At 42.0% G+C, this 16514-nt stretch overlaps 1 protein-coding gene across 1 annotated transcript in view; it reads right to left on the reverse strand.

Annotated features, from left to right (window-relative positions):
- Positions 1-16514, reverse strand: part of FAM81B (family with sequence similarity 81 member B) — a 222653-nt gene that overhangs the window by 118262 nt on the left and 87877 nt on the right. Inside the window, exon 4 of the mRNA XM_029573123.1 lies at positions 11657-11900. Coding sequence (XP_029428983.1) covers positions 11657-11900 — 244 coding nt within the window. The remainder of the gene's footprint in view (positions 1-11656; positions 11901-16514) is intronic.

The raw sequence follows: 16514 nt of genomic DNA on the forward strand, positions 1-16514 counted from the left end.
GGGGGTGCACATTTGTGCAACTTGTGCGTGCCCCCCCACCTTTATCGCACAAGTTACGCCTGCTCGAAGCAGGCGTAACTCGTGCACGCCGATGGCCCACTGCCGTGCCATCACCCGACCCGGGGGCTGGTCCGGAGGCCTCAGTCACGCCCCCCTGGAATGCCCCCGGACCGGCACCACGCCACCGGAACACCCCGAACATCGTGCCGCCCCCTCGACACACCCCCGACATGCCCCCTTAGCAAAGCCCAGGGACTTACGCACGTCCCGGGGCTTGCGTGCGCCGCCGAGCCTATGCAAAATAGGCTTGGCGCGCTTAGGGTTTTTTTTAAGGGTTACGCGCTTAACTTAAGCACGTAACCCTTTTAAAATCTGGGCCAAAATGCGTCTCCCCCCCCCCCCCCGAGAACGTTTTAAAATGTATATGTTGCAAATTCTAAAAATTCCAGAGACTGCTACTCCAGTAATAGTCAAAGCATATTATTTACAACAAAGTACCCAAGCTGAAGAAGCAGAACCAGGGGGACTTTAAACAAATTTGGATTTAAATAATCTATTGGAAACATCTTTGGGAACAGAAATTACCCAAAGAAAACCTTTACTGGTTTCCTTTGCGTTCCTCTCTGAGTGCAATCATATTTTGAGGCTTTTTCTTAGGAGCAGGTAGTCATCTTTCTTTGGTCGACCTATATGGATTTATCCAGATGCAATTAAAGCAACCCAACTTCATCGTAAAAAGTTTCTTATGATACACCTGGAGGTTCTTCAGTTAGGGGCTAGTTATATATTAAAATACCCTTGTAAATGTTTCATAAGGCTTTCAAATGTCCAGTATATATTTCAAGAGCCTGAACAGCTCAGACCCTTTTTGCAGGTGTGCTCCCAAGAAGCTCTAGTTACTAGCCTAGCTCAGTAAATTAAGAAAGCAGTAGCACTACTCGATGATGTAGTCTTATTTCTTTATATTAATTATTGCCTTATATTGATGCTCTTTTCTGCCTCCCTCATAATTCCTATAATTTTGATATTGAGTACTGAAAGATATTGATGTATGCTTAATTCATTTATAGTTCCTGGATTTATTATTTGTACCAACGTCTAATTTTCTGAACAAGAGTTCTATGCTTGGAAAATGTTTCAAAATTTGAAAATAAAGAATTAAAAAGAAAAAACACGTCAATGTAATTCTTTGTCCTATATCAAAAGAATAATTCCCAAAATGGCAAGTTTTGACTATATTAGCTATTCAAAATAGACACCAATCTGGAACATACTTTGTGGTCCATAGCTTCAAAATAGATTAATAAGGCTTAGTTGGTAAAAAGTAAGAATGAGTCACTAATGAGGCAGATGGTATTTTAAGTTTAACTGGAAAGTATTCATATGTATATACTGATTTGCACTCTTTAAACTGGCTGGTTTAATTAATGCTGACCACTTTAGGATTGCATTATGTGCTGTATACATAACGCATGAAATGCAAGTTTTACAGTCCAATACACTTCTAGAAAACTGCTTGTCAACCTTCTTAGGATTCAGAAATTACGTCACTTAAAATGATGAATGCATGACCCAAAAAAGGGAAGATTTCACTGTTGGGTTACCATAAAGCTAAAAATAGTTATACAGGTCTGTATAAATAGGGTAGTATTGTAGAGTATGATGTCTGGTTATTAATTGGTAAATGTTCCTTTATGATCTGACAGTGCTAATGGTTCGTGCACTACTCTTGTAGAGTTTGGAAACAACCCCTAGGCAGAAGCAAGTTGATACTTTGGCCCAGGAAGTTCTCATCTGCCATGTTGGTAAAAGAATGGAGAGCTCCAGAATCAGAGCTGTTGTGAGTCCTCAATAAAACCTAGTTTGTGAGCACAGTGTTATGATAGCAAATTATTACATTGATGACAAGGATTTAATTAGAAAGAAAAAAACAGGAACTATCAAGAGGGCAACTTAGGGAACAGAAAGCATGCGGGTAACCTGCACAAAACAACAGTTACTACCCTGACCAACTTGCTGGGCAGACTAGATGGCCCATTTGGGTCTTTATCTACTGTCAATTACAGTGTAATATAGAAACAGGAGTAAATTAATCATAAAAATACACTAAAAAGTTCACCAAAATTAAGCAAGTAAATCCAAAGAGCAAAAGTGTAAAACTTATTTTGTATTATATACATGTGACTGGTCCCCTGCATTGTTCTTTATCTATCACTAGGAGTGGTACAGATCTGGGTTCGAGTCTAGATGAGGGGAAGACTTATCTTCCTGGGCTCCTGGCACGATTGACCACAGTCTCCCAACAGCTTCACACTCTAGTTCATAAATCTCTAGCAGATTCAAAGCTATGAAAATTAAGTGCAGGGAAGCAAAGGTCAACACCATATGAAAAAAAAACAAGAGTTACACCAGGTTCCATTCAGGAAGGGGAAGCAATGAAATCCCAAGGAGCCCAAGTTGGCGTTCAAATAAAAAAGTCTTTACTGTAAGTTAAAGAAGAGGATCCAAGCTAGAATCACAAAACTAAGAATCAGCGTATATCCAATGATCAACAAAAAGCAGATGGATTCTCTGTCCATTTTTCTACAATTTACCACCTTTCCTGCTTTTCACTTTCATGTGATTGAAAATATCCTCACCAGTGAAGGTGGGATAGCTAGAGTTTAGCTCCAACATGCACTCAAACAGCCAGTAGAAAAATATATCCCCAAGTCCAAGAAAATATTCCTATGGGTTCTAAAACTTCTCCAAAGCTTCAAACTGCAAATCCAAATTGTTCCAAGTTGAGACTCTGGGTTCTTCTATTCCAAAGTCCTTAACTCTTCTTCTTTCTACCCTTGCTTGACTGGTTGTTTGGGCCAAAAGATATCAAATCCCAGTCATCAGGGATCAAGAAATCTCAAGATCTTCAGAACCAGACTCTACCATATAGTTGAGATTCAGAAGGAATTTTTCCAAAATAGCTCATACTGAGATCCTGGCTTTTTCAACTATGCCTAACCCTCTGACCACTGAACATGTTCACAGGGGTTACAAACCCCCAAAACTAGCCTCACCCCCAAAAAGGTGGGGTTAAAGCAATGGGAGTAATCCCCCCCCCCCCAAATAGTAACTCCTCCTATCACCCCTAGCCTAGGAACAGCGTTCCAGGGAAAATATACTTTAGGGAAAAATATTAGTTGATGGGCTTAGAGCCCCGTCACATATATGAGAAGGAAAAGACCTCAGAAAACAAAGCTGAAATGTTGAAGCCTAAATCCAGCTATGATGACTCCAATCATCAGCTAGAAAAACCTCTGTTTGAGCCAGGATTCTTGGGAATGATGCTTCGAGGCAGCCTAAGCGAAATATGGACCACAATCTTTAAAAGGGTGGTGGGGGGACTGCATATGCAGCATTTAGAGACTCTTTTCTATAAAATATTCACTTAAAAAATAAATGAGGTTTTTCTAAACTGATGATCGGAGTCATCTTAGCTGGATATAAGCTTTAGCATTTCTGTTTTGTCTTCTGAGGTCTTTTTCTCCTTGTATATATGACCAGATGGTGAATAGGGTACAAGATGAGCAAATTTAGGATCACTTGCTGGCAGAGATTGGGTTGGATTTTATAAAAAGCAATGGAGATGGCCCTTGGCTATGGGAAGAGCTTTGAAGCGGGCTCCTTTCATCCAAGGCTCTGCCAGACCTGAAGCAGCACTTCCTCACCACATGACATAAGCCCAGCACACTTCTGCCTCTTCGTCGCCAAGCCCACACCAGGTTCTGCTTGCTTTTCAGCAGGAGTCCATCTCCAGAAGGGAAGGAAACCAGTAATAATGCTGTCTGTACTGTGGTGGTATCCATAATTTTCAACCTGCAGGTTTCAATATGAATATGCTGGCGATGCCACTGCCGGGGCTACATTGCTCAATTGTGCCCCTCACAATCTCATAGATAAGCTTCCAATCTCAAGCAGAGCCAATCTCAATAGTTAGATCAGCGGGTACCGGTTCCTGAGAAAGAAGAGGATATATATTACATGAATATTCTGGCAGACCAACCTTCACCCATATAGATGAGCACCAAGTGGAAATGGACAGCTTTCTCAGTAATGGGAAAGAACTTAATTTGGTTGTTCTGTCCTCCAGAGAAAGCATCATCATGGCTACAACTAGTAAGATTGCAGCTTTCCACATACTCTAGGAATACCAATCCTTTGGCAGGAATTGCTATGGTGGGCATGAAGTTAAGGTGCTAACAGCAGCAGCAGCAGAAGTTGTCCTTGATTGTCCTGCAAAATCATGTTCCTTGTCTTCTGGGACAGAACTGGCTCCACGTTTTAGGCTTGGACTATTCAAAGGTTATCTGGCTGAGTCCGGCAGCACTGGATTATTTATTTATTTATTTTATGAGTTTTATATACCGTCATTTGGAAACGTCAAAATAACGCCATCATAACGGTTTACAAAATAAGGTTACAGGGATAAGGGGGGATGCAAAGTACAAACTGTTATTAAGCATAGGGGATAACATGTGTAAGGATTTAGTTCAGTTTTTTGTTTCATTTCTTATTTATGAAAACCTAGATGTGATGAATTTCATTTATTTATTCATGAGGTTGGATTGGAGAGCGATGATGTTGTGTTGTTCATTGGGTGAGTTGGTATGCTTTGTTGAACAACCATGTTTTTAACTCCTTTTTGAAGGTTTTTAGGTTTTCTTGAGTTCTGAGCTTAGTCGGTAGGGAGTTCCAAAGTTTTGGGCTACCAAGGGAGATTGCTCATTTTTGGGTTGAGGTGAGTTGATTTGAGTGCATTGGTGATGTTATTAGGAGTCCTTTATTTGCTGATCTAAGGTTTATGCTTGGGGTATGTAGTTGTATGTAGGGGCTTAGCCAATTTTCTTGCTCTTCATATATAATTTTATGTAGGATGGATAGGACTTTGTATTCAATCCTGTATCTTATTGGTAGACAATGAAGTGAAATAAGTGTTGAGGTGATGTGGTCATGCTTTTTTTTTTATATTTTTATATATATATATTTGTATATATATATATATTTATTTTTTTTTTAAATATTTTGTATATTTTTATATATATTCCAGAAGCATACATCAATATTTGCTCTGGGACTGGACACTGTAAAATGAGTGGAAACTCACATTGCAGTAGGCCTCAATTATTTTGACCACTCACAGTACCTTATATCCTCCAGGCAAAGGTAGCTAATGAGTGACTCCATTGAGAGAAGGAGGAGTGAGCTACTGCTATTCAGTTATGAAGAGTGATGGGTCACTGCAGATTTATGGCAATTACAAAGTTACTCTGGACAGGCACAACTGGACTCCTACCCAGACCCCAGGATAGAAGATTTGTTGTTTTCTAAGTTGGAACTGTGCCATGCATACCTACAGCTGCTGCTCAATAAGGAGCCAAGAAAGCTATCAGCAATCACTACACATTGAGGATTATTCAGGTACCAGGCTACCTTTTGGAGTGGCATCAGCTCCTGGAATTTTTCAACCAGCCATTGAGGCAGGGTTACAGGGAATTCTAAATGTACTGATATATCTGGATGACATATTGGTGACAGGATCAGATCAGAAATCTTAACTGGAAACTTTGCAAGTGATTTTTCAGAAATTACAAAGAGGCAGGGTTGAAATTGAAAAGAGATAAATGTCCCTTTTTGGCTAAATCTCTTCACTTCTTGAGATATATAATCAGTGTGGAGGGGTTGTAACCAAAGAAAGTTAAAGTGAAGGCAATCATAGAAGCAACAGCTTACTCACTCAGTGTCAGAACTGAAAGCATAAATTGGCTCCTTATTACTATCACAAGTTTCTCCTCAGGTTATTCACAGTGTTAGGACTTCTGCATTTCCTATTGCAGAAACAGGTTACATGGAGGTGAGGGCTAGCCCAAAAATCTACTTATCCTGCCTCTAAAGAGCTGTTGCAGTTATCACAGGTATTGGCACACTTCAGCCCTAGGTTGCTGATGATGTTGGCATGTAACATCTCAAATTATGAAGTGGAAATCCTCTTCTCACATACCCTCCTAGAAAGTCCCATTGGGTTTGCAATCTGCACAATGATTCTGATTGAAACTACTTCCAATTAGACAAGGAATCTCTGGCCATTAAATATGAAAGTAAGACATTTCACCAATATTTGCATGGACACAGGTTCATGATTCTCCCAGATCACAAACCCCCTAGTCAGCCTCCTAAGGAAACTAAACCTTTGCCTCCTTTAGTTTCCAGTAGAATGCAACAACAGGCAAGGATTCTGCTTGTCTACTCATATACCATTAAGTACTGACAAGGGCACCTCCACCCTAATGCAGATGTGCTTAGTAGATTGTCTCTGGCAGAAGGCCTGGAACAATCTCTCACCTCGGGGTAAATGGTTTTGCTTATGGATTTGCTAGGAGCGAGCACTGTTAGAGTTAGTCATATTAGAAGAGCAACTTGCCTGGATCTGGAGTTAGCTGATGTGCTGGAATGGGTAAAGAATGGATGGCCTAAGAGGTGGGCTGAGGAGTCTTTGAAACCATATTTTGGAACTGGATATCCAGGCTGGTTATTTCATGTGGGCATGTTCCACGTGGAAAGAGTTGCTCATAGTGTAATCTGGTAATTGGGAATGAATAAGGACATTGATGGACTCATAGGAAATGTCTTACTTGTATTTCTACCGTGCAGCAGCCTTTGAGCCAGTGTACCCATAGGAATAGCCAGACTGATCATAGGTGAGATTACATGCAGATTTTGCTTGGCTGTTCCATGGTAAAATGCTACTGGACCTGATGGATACTCATTGCAATTTGCATGGAATACAGATAATCTGATCTGTTACTTTTGAGGCTACTATAACTCTATTTTGACAATTTGTCAAAGCCAGAAATTTGTCTCAGACTTCTGGAGAATTTAAGAACTTTGAGGTCAATGTTCAAAGACATTTAGACGGATAACTCAGAAGTTATCCATCTAAAAAGGGCAAGTTTTTGAATATCGAGCTCCTTATCAGACTAGATTTTAGTCATTATTTTGCTAAAATCTAGCCAGATAAAAGAGAAGCGTTCTGGGTGCATTTTAGGGAGGAGTTAAGTTATCCAGTTAACTTTGCAATTTTGAACTATATCCAGCTATGCTAGCCAGATAACTTTAGACCTACTTCAGAACAGGTCTAAAGTTATCTAGACTTATATGGCAGGATAACTTCCTACTTAACCGGATATCTTCAAAAGATATCTGGTTAAGTAGTGTTATTGTTGCGCTGGACAGCAAACAGCTTCCCACAAGCCACAGCACTGACCTCAGTGGTCCCCAGACGTTGGGGAAGTCTGGCTGCCAATTGGGAGCTACAAACGGAGCCCTTCCCCTGTTTGTGTGGCTGCCGCCATGATCACTCAGGCCCCAATGCACCGCTCTCCTAAGCATACACACACGCCTGATCCTGCCCTTCTTAAAAGGCCAGTGGTGGGAAATGGGTCTGGACGCCCACTGTTGACATCATCTCCCTGGGATTACTTAAGACTGGTCCCTGCCTTCAACCCTTGCCTTGGCAATAGGTCAACTCCCTTCGGAGTAGCATTTTGCTTGAGTTCCTGATTTCCTTGGCTCTTCAGTTCATTCCTGTCTTCTGTGGTCCTCACCTTCCTTCCCCTTCCCTTCAGATTGTTCTTGGCTTGACACTGGACTGGACTTTGACCCTGCAGTTCTCGCCGCCTGCCTTGACCATTGCCTGGACTCTGACCTCGGCCTGTGACCCTATTTCACTTTAGCTTCTCCAGACCCCTGGCTGTTCCTCTGCTGACCCTTTGGTGTGCTGGCCACAACGTTCCTGACTACCTGGACTTCCACCACCGCAGAGGCTGCACTTAAGACCAGCTGGCTCTGGCACCCAAGGGCTCAACCTAAGGAGAACGTGAACTGATATTGGTGAAGCTCCTGCAGGGCCTCTGCTTCCACCAGCTCCGCCTACCGACATTGGGGACCTGTGGGGCTCCTCCCTACAGGTAGAGTCAACTCCCCCCCTCAGTCTAAGGGTCCACCAGTGTAACAGTTATCATAAAAATAAAGGGGCCTGTGGCTTGATCCCCTCCCTTTCCCTCAAAATTTCCAATAACGCCTTGTTGGGCTGTGTACTCCTATCCCTCAAACCCCTTCTAAATATATATATCGACCAACTCCTTTCACATTTCAGTAACAATAAGATAATTAAGACCTCTCCCCCCCCGACTCCTCCACCCTCAGTTGCCTCTCCTTCTGCCCCATACTCTTCCCCATCCCTCCTGATATCAGAAAATCCCTGCTGGGAACAAGGTAAAACATCTGCTCCCATTGCTCCAGCGTTGCTTCTATCATTATAAGCTTAATCATCATAAGCATTAGAAGCTTAAACTTCCCAGTTTATGCTTATGATGATAGGGGCAACACCCAATTTCCAGGAGCAGATGCTTTACCTCACTCCTGGCAGGGATTTTGCAATATTGAGGGGATAAGGAGGGGTCTCGGGGCTGGCCCAGGACAGGCACTAAGGGTGAGGGGTCCACCAGGAAAGGGGTCAGGAGGGGGCCTTGTCTGTGGACCAAGACATGTTTACATATTTAGGAGGGGTTTGAGGGTTGGAGAGTGCACGGCCCGACAAGGCCTTATTGGAAATTTTGAGGCGAAGCGAAGGGATCAGGTCTCAGGTTCCTTTACTTCTTTGGGTTTTTTTTTTTAATATGACAGAACTATGTTAAATAGGAAGTCATCTGGCCACACAAGGCCAGATAACTAAAACATTTAACCGGCTATATACAAAAATAGCTGGTTAGGGTTTTTAAGTTATCGATCTACAAGAGGCCGGATATCTGCAGCCAAGAATATTCAGTAAGAGCATTTATCCCACTGAATACCTAGGGCAAAATATCTGGCTAATTGCTTACTGACTATTGGACTATTAATGTCTGCCACATCTGTTCTGGTCATACCACCTAGTCTTCAATGGGTTGGCACAGTGGACTCTTTCAGAGTGTAAAGAATGGATTTCACTGCATGGCGGAAAGCTTCTTGGACACTGATGTGGCCACACTTTTGCTGCACTGTTCTCTGACATCACATACCACAACAGGCATCTCACCAAGTGAGCTTCTTTTTTGGCAGAACTCTGCATACTCATTTGGATATCCCATGTCCTTAGATAGGGGTCCGAGTGCACCAGAGTCAGACAGTCATGCAACAGCTAAATGGGGCATTAGGGATCCCTCTTCAGTGGAGATATGGCAATCAGTATGGGTGGCAGATTTTGGGAATGGCTCATGCTGGGTACCTGGAGTGATGTGCACTCAAACAGGCTGTGTATCCTTTGAGTTGTGGCTAGAGTTCAGCAAGTTGTGAAGAAGCTCATGTAACAGCTATGGACGCATGCTCCCCATTGTGTGTGTGTGTGGGGGGGGAGTGGGGGACTGGAAGTAGGGACTTCGAGAGAGTGGCATAATGGGGAAAGCGAGGACACTCTACCATGGAGATTCGGTCCCTCCATTGCACCAGAAGGAGAACACAAGTCTGGCCTGTTCAAACAGACAGCTTCTCTACCATCTGCTTTTCTATATTCTTTTGCCTCTAAATTTAACATACATAAGCAAACTTGTCATTTTTCCTCTGATCTCAAACTTTTCTCTTTCAATCACTACCTTTGTTCTCGCCGCCTGCCTTGACCATTGCCTGGACTCTGACCTCGGCCTGTGACCCTATTTCACTTTAGCTTCTCCAGACCCCCGGCTGTTCCTCTGCTGACCCTTTGGTGTGCTGGCCACAATGTTCCTGACTACCTGGACTTCCACCACCGCAGAGGCTGCACTTAAGACCAGCTGGCTCTGGCACCCAAGGGCTCAACCTAAGGAGAACGTGAACTGATATTGGTGAAGCTCCTGCAGGGCCTCTGCTTCCACCAGCTCCGCCTACCGACATTGGGGACCTGTGGGGCTCCTCCCTACAGGTAGAGTCAACTCCCCCCCTCAGTCTAAGGGTCCACCAGTGTAACAGTTATCATAAAAATAAAGGGGCCTGTGGCTTGATCCCCTCCCTTTCCCTCAAAATTTCCAATAACGCCTTGTTGGGCTGTGTACTCCTATCCCTCAAACCCCTCCTAAATATATATATCGACCAACTCCTTTCACATTTCAGTAACAATAAGATAATTAAGACCTCTCCCCCCCCCGACTCCTCCACCCTCAGTTGCCTCTCCTTCTGCCCCATCCTTTCATTCCCATAAGCCCACTCTCCTTGTATCAACTTTCACTCCTCCCTCTCCTCCTCCACTTACATATAATCCCTTTCTAAATCCTTATTCTTCTTCCTCTGCAGCATCACCAAAATTAGATCCTTCTTTTCTGCCCCTGTAGACAAACTCTTAACTATAGCTTGCTGCAGTTACTGCAGCTTCCCACCAGTTTCTCCTAACCCTATTGATCTTATTTTGATTTTTACTCTTTCACTCATCTTCTCTCTTTCCCTTCTTCCATGCTTTATTTGTCCTCTAGAACTTTCTCCCTTTCTGTCCATCAAATCCTTTTTTTAGATCTTCACTTTTATGAGGAGACGTAGAGATTGAACTAATCCTACATGCCTATGTAAAATTGACTAGGCCTCACTATTCTTGAAAATTAGAAACTTCCAAAATGGGGACTGTATCAAGCTTTCAATCACCTTTACTTTTTAATGTGTATTTGCAAGAGTTTGATATTCCTCTCTTTTTTTATATGGATGACAATCAACTGTATTTGTCAATAGGAAGGAAACAGATTGAGGAACTGGGAATGATTAATGGTTGGCTGGATCATAAACTTAAATTGCATTCAATAAAGACAGAGATGTTATGGGTCTATACGGGGTGTGTGCAGATCACAGAATCTTCCCTGTTTATGGGGAGTTATCTGAGAAATTCAGAATTCTGCAGCCATTCAGGCATTCACCCTGAGAGTATCTAAGTATAGATAATTGGATTGCTTTCCTTTCTAGGCTATGTCAAAAATAAGATATTGCTTCAATAATCCAAACACAGGCTAATATTAAACTCTTTTTTATTGCTGTGTTAATTAAAGCTTCCATTTTTAATCAAAGTTTTGATACCAAGCTTTACATTTCAGTTTAAACTAATTATACTACTAGTTGGGGGGGGCAGAATATTTTTTAATCAGGAGAAGAGTATATTAATGGTACAGTAATTTTCCCTGAAGGATTATAAACATTTCTGCAATTCTTATTCAAGGTGATTTTCAATTCTTTTTCAAAACTCTGAGAAATTTCCATAATAGTCTGTGTGAGCAATCTGTTCCTGTAGCAACAGCTCTGCTAGATGACAGACTCTGGGGAAAAGGCGTGGGCTGATCTTCTGAGGGATATGTATCTGTATCTCTCCATGGGCTAGAAAGTGTTGGTAAGGGACTTTAGTAGTCAATTAATCACTATGCTACAGTAGCTACAAGGAAATGCAATATTACAGTATCTATATGTAGAAAGCAGATTAAAACTGAAAGCACAACATATCTAGATCATGCTAGTATTAATGCATATTTATCATCTTACAAAACAGCAATATAGCAAAGGTCTATTGGCTAGAGATCAATACTGCCCTTTTGTTTTTCAGCTGGTATGCTATTTGCCACAAAATGCAAGCAGCTACCTGTATATCTTTGCTGAGCTGCTTCACTATATTTGTGATGATTCGTATGTGGTTTTCCAGCAATTGGCGAGCCACTGCCTCCCCCTGGCAATTTCCTTGGCTTCCCTTCAGACTGGAAATAATGTCATCTTTGATCCGGAGAGCCTGATCCAAAAGAATGGCTGTGGTCTTCTCCTGGCTTGATAGCCTGTCCTCCAATAAATACATTTTTCTTTCTGGAATAGCAGGCAAATAAGACTGTCCCCTGTCCAAACAAAGAAAAGGCAATTTCTATGTTATTTTAATGGTCTCTACAATGCTTGTTGCAGATAGGCATTGGATGGTATACTGTTAGAGTGATCAGTCTGAGGAAGCAAACCAAATTATCGATCACTATATCAAAGGACTAGACCAGTTACGGTGAACCTATGACATGAGTAATCAGGATGACACTCCAGGGCAAGTCCACTGCCCAACTTCCATTTGATAGTGAATCAAGTGCTACTGACACTGGCATCCAACAGTCTTATAATGTTTAGCACTTCATGGCATCAAAGCTCAAGAAGTGTGGCTAATCCCAAGAATAGCTGGAGCGTTCTTTTGTGCCAATTTATAAAGACAATCTGACATCTGTAAAGTGAGAGGTACATTCCACAGGCCAGGTCCAAGTGTCAGACAAAATAAGGGGAAAAAATAAATATCTACAAGTCAGTTCTATTGCACAATCTCAAAATAACATATCTTTCACACAGATTTTCACTTCACTTGTCCTTTCAAAAGTTGTAGGAAATCAAAGCCCTGGTCTAATGTTATTCTATTTAAAAATTGTGCAAGCGAACTGACTTGTAAGCTATTTGCACTTTTTTGCCTTAAGATTGTCCAATTCTTAAACTTTATCTCAATTTTAAATGGTTGCATGCCTATATGTAATTACTATATTTTACATTCACACTTCAAGGCTCTATAATGCACTTCCACAAATAAAGTTTTATTCCATAAGAAACACTGTTCCACAATTCTTGGTGTCTTGCAAAACCTCTAATGGAGGAGAAAGAATAGATTCAGTTTCCCTAGTATGCTAGAAGGCAGTCTAATCCATGTGTGTTGGGAGTAAATTTTGACTATCCTGTTAACAGTTTTTAGTTGCATTTCATAATGCATTGGTATTAGGTAGTTTATCCATCTATCTGTCCATCCATAGTCATGTTCGTGCTGGTTTCTGTTTCAATGGATTTATTCCAGTTTTTGTATAAAGTAGAAAAGCACAATGAGACCATTCATGCTCAGAAAACATAACTAAAATGATCATCTAGCTGCTGTATATGTAGAATAGTGCATTTACAGGTCCTTGTAACTCTCAATGGCTGCTCATGACTGTGTCTATCCTGCTGATGTCACAATACCATCCCCTCCCACTCAGCCAGGAACCCCACCAGACCATATACTGTATTATTTGAGCTTTAATATTACTATTTTGTATTATACTGCAAGTGGACACTCCTGCAATGTGTTGCACATTGCATAAGTACACAAAGACATCATCTCAAACTCAAATGTGTGGGCAGTAGTACAGGCATAGGAAAATGAAATTAATGCCTTAGATGACTCAAAACTGCATTGCCTTTGCTTCATGCAAGAAAATAAAATGAGCCAGTTTTAGCAAATGCCACTCAGATGGAACCCTCTTATAATGAAATCCCCTTTTTCGTGTAAAAAATTTGCTATATCTAGAAATTATATTGGAAGAGATCACTTTGTCTATGAAACATGATACCTGAACATTACGGGGACAGTTCCCAACAGCCTATGTGGTTGCAAGGGACGTGCATGCTTTAGGGCAGGCACCCCCTGTTTTCAAGAAACCTTCTTGACAAGTACCTAAAGAAAGAGAAAACTAAAATACAAAACAAAAGGATAATAGAAATATTAGTGGAGGAAAGTGAGTGATCAAGTGTGCAGATGGGGATTTTGCAGTGCTCATTTTATCATGGTTACTATACGTGCAATACGGCTTCTCTTATAATTCACTGAGAATCCATCTCCACCATAATGAGGCTTCAAACAGTAGTGCAGCACTTTTTTGATGGCCAATTAAAAATTAGCTAAAGTATGCTGAATCATTCTCATGCAGGCAAACAGTACGAGGACCAGCTCTGTGGGCACTGTGGATGCTTGACGACCCCCATATTGTCTCCTGCACTCCCGCTGGCAGAAAGCAAACTTCTGCCACTCAGGGATTTGAGACCTTAGCCATGGGAAAGGGCAAGCAGGAGGAATCAGGGAGCAAGAGCGGATTTATATCCCCAACTGTCCTTCCCTCCACGCCCCCCCCCCCCCCCCCCCCGCACAAGATAGTGTGGCACTAAAACTGGTGATTAAAACAAGTGACTCACACAGCATGGCAGTTGCCTCACTGAGGTGGCTGCCCATAATCACTTGCATACTCTGCCTACTGGAGAGCTGCTGACTACAAAACTGCTGGGGCTCATGGCACCTAGGTAATGGATCGGCTTGCATGGACATTTCAGGTATGAGATTTGCCACTGACCTGGAATCCATGAATGCCAAGAAAAGTGCAGCAGGGGATGGGGAGGCAGAACTCTACCTGGGGAATGGAGTAGTGCCTGGACTGTGGGAGTGCAGTGCAGGGAAGTGATCCAAGCTTGCGAAGAAGAGGAAATCACAAATGGAGAGATGAGTTGAGCCTGCCAGTGAGAGAAGCCCAGCCTAGAGAGGAGAGGTGTGGGGTGTGACATGGGGAGCAGTGAAGGGATGGTTGAGCTGAGCTTGCAGGGGAGGACAGCTGACCCAGGAGGAGTTAGGGAGAACCTGATGTGGAAGAATGGAAAGAGGAAATGGAAGGGATAGAACAGGTTGGGTGAGGGGGAAGTGGGGAGCCAAGCATGTTAGGATAAGGGAAGGAGCAGGTTGAGAGGGTGTAGAGCAGAGCGTTCCAAACTGTGTGTCATGACACGTTAGTGTGTCGCCTGCAGTGTGCAGGTGTGTTGCGCGCCGTGCCGTCAACTCCGACATGAGTTTGGGCTTTTTTTTCCTAGTGATTCACTTTATTTTTTTTCAGTTCGAGGGCTGCTTACTATTGGGTGAATTTTTACTGTCAATTGCGTTTTTTTATGGGCAGCTGTCCCTATCATTGGCTGCTGCTGCTGATGAGGCCTGGCCACGAGGAGTACTGACTGCAAGCAACAGTGTCTGGTGATCCTGGAAGGTGTTATGCACCATGGCAGACTTGAACCCTGAAGGGAGAGCCAATGCCCTGGCAACAATCAAAAAGAAGAGGTACATGAGTGTGGGGGCCAGACATGTGCTGGGGGGAGAGAGACGAACCTCCACTCATTTATAAAACTTGTTCTAATATTTCCCAGAAACCAATCAAATATTTCAAAACATCTGATGAATAAAACATTCATTAATTAAAAAATGTTCTATTTCCCCCAAAAAAACAATAAAATATTTCAAAACAATAGAAACATAAAATTACACCCAATAATTAAAACTAACAAGGATCAAAAAATCTCTTGCTTTCCATACCTGGGATCTTTTGATTTCCATTTACCCTAAGATTATCGTGGATTGGGGAATGTAGGAGTAAAATAGAGTATGGGGAAGAGAAGTAAATCTGGGAAGGTGAGAGGATCAGGTGGGGGGGGGGGGGGGGGGGGGGGAAGTAAATGAGGGAGAGTGAAAGGAGTTATTTTTCCTGCATAGTGTTTTAACTTGATTTTGAAATTAGCATTATATGGTGTACATAAAGAATATATGTAAGAAATGACAGTTGGGGGTGAAGTTGGAGGCAATTTGCAGGAGTCTCTCAATCAAAAAGGTTTTTCACTGCCCCTGCCATGGCTTGTTTTCCAATCCACTTGTTTTCCAACCCAATCCACTTGTTTTCCAACCCACTTGTTCGATGTAATTTCCAACTTTGGTTCTATGTAAACCGACGCGATATGTACCAGTACATGAACATCGGTATATAAAAACCTTTAAATAAAAACCTTTAAATCTCAGAGGGCTTTGCAGAGTATAATGTCTTTGTGCAGTGCACCTTCTGATGTTCAGAGTGCCCCAGTGGCCACAGATAAATAGGCAGGCCTTATATAAATAAGAACATAAGAAGTTGCCATACTGGGTCCATCAAGCCCAGCATCCTGTTTCCAACAGTGGCCAATATAGGATACAATTACCTACGCAAGCAAAAATAGATTCCATGATACTAATGCCAGTAATAAGCAGTGACTATTTCCTAAGTCAACTTGACTAATAGCAGTTTATGGACGTATCTTCCAGGAACTTGTCCAAACCTTTTTTTAAACCTAGATAAGCTAACTTCCTTATCCACATCATCTGGCAATGAATTGCAGAGCTTAATCATGTATTGAGTAAAAAAGAATTTTCTTTGATTTGTTTTAAATGTGCTACTTGCCAACTTCAAGGAGTGCCCCCTAGTCCTTGTATTATCTGAAAGAGTAGCCAAATAAAGTAGGTAGAAAACCCAAATCACTAATGTAATTATACCAACAGGGAGTGATTTGGAAAAGTTCAGGTCCACAAACTTCATAAGCTGCCTGAAATATATGCTTTATTGGCTTAAAAAAGGCGACAGCTCAGTTAGTAGTGTTCATGGTCCCCCAACACGGACTGTGTTTCTTTTAACTGCATCAGGAGGGACCAGATCTTGGTTTACATGTTGTCATAAAGAGGACTTGCACACAGTCATCAAACAGCTAGAGAAGGCAGTGCTTGGAGAAGCTCTAAAGTGTAGAAAACAATAGGGATGTGAATTGTTTTTTGACGATTTAAAATATCGTCCGATATATTTAAAATCGTCAAAAATCGTTAGAGCCGCGATACAATAACAATT

Source organism: Rhinatrema bivittatum, chromosome 1 (genome assembly GCF_901001135.1).
Source record: "Rhinatrema bivittatum chromosome 1, aRhiBiv1.1, whole genome shotgun sequence".
Classification (NCBI taxonomy): domain Eukaryota; kingdom Metazoa; phylum Chordata; class Amphibia; order Gymnophiona; family Rhinatrematidae; genus Rhinatrema; species Rhinatrema bivittatum.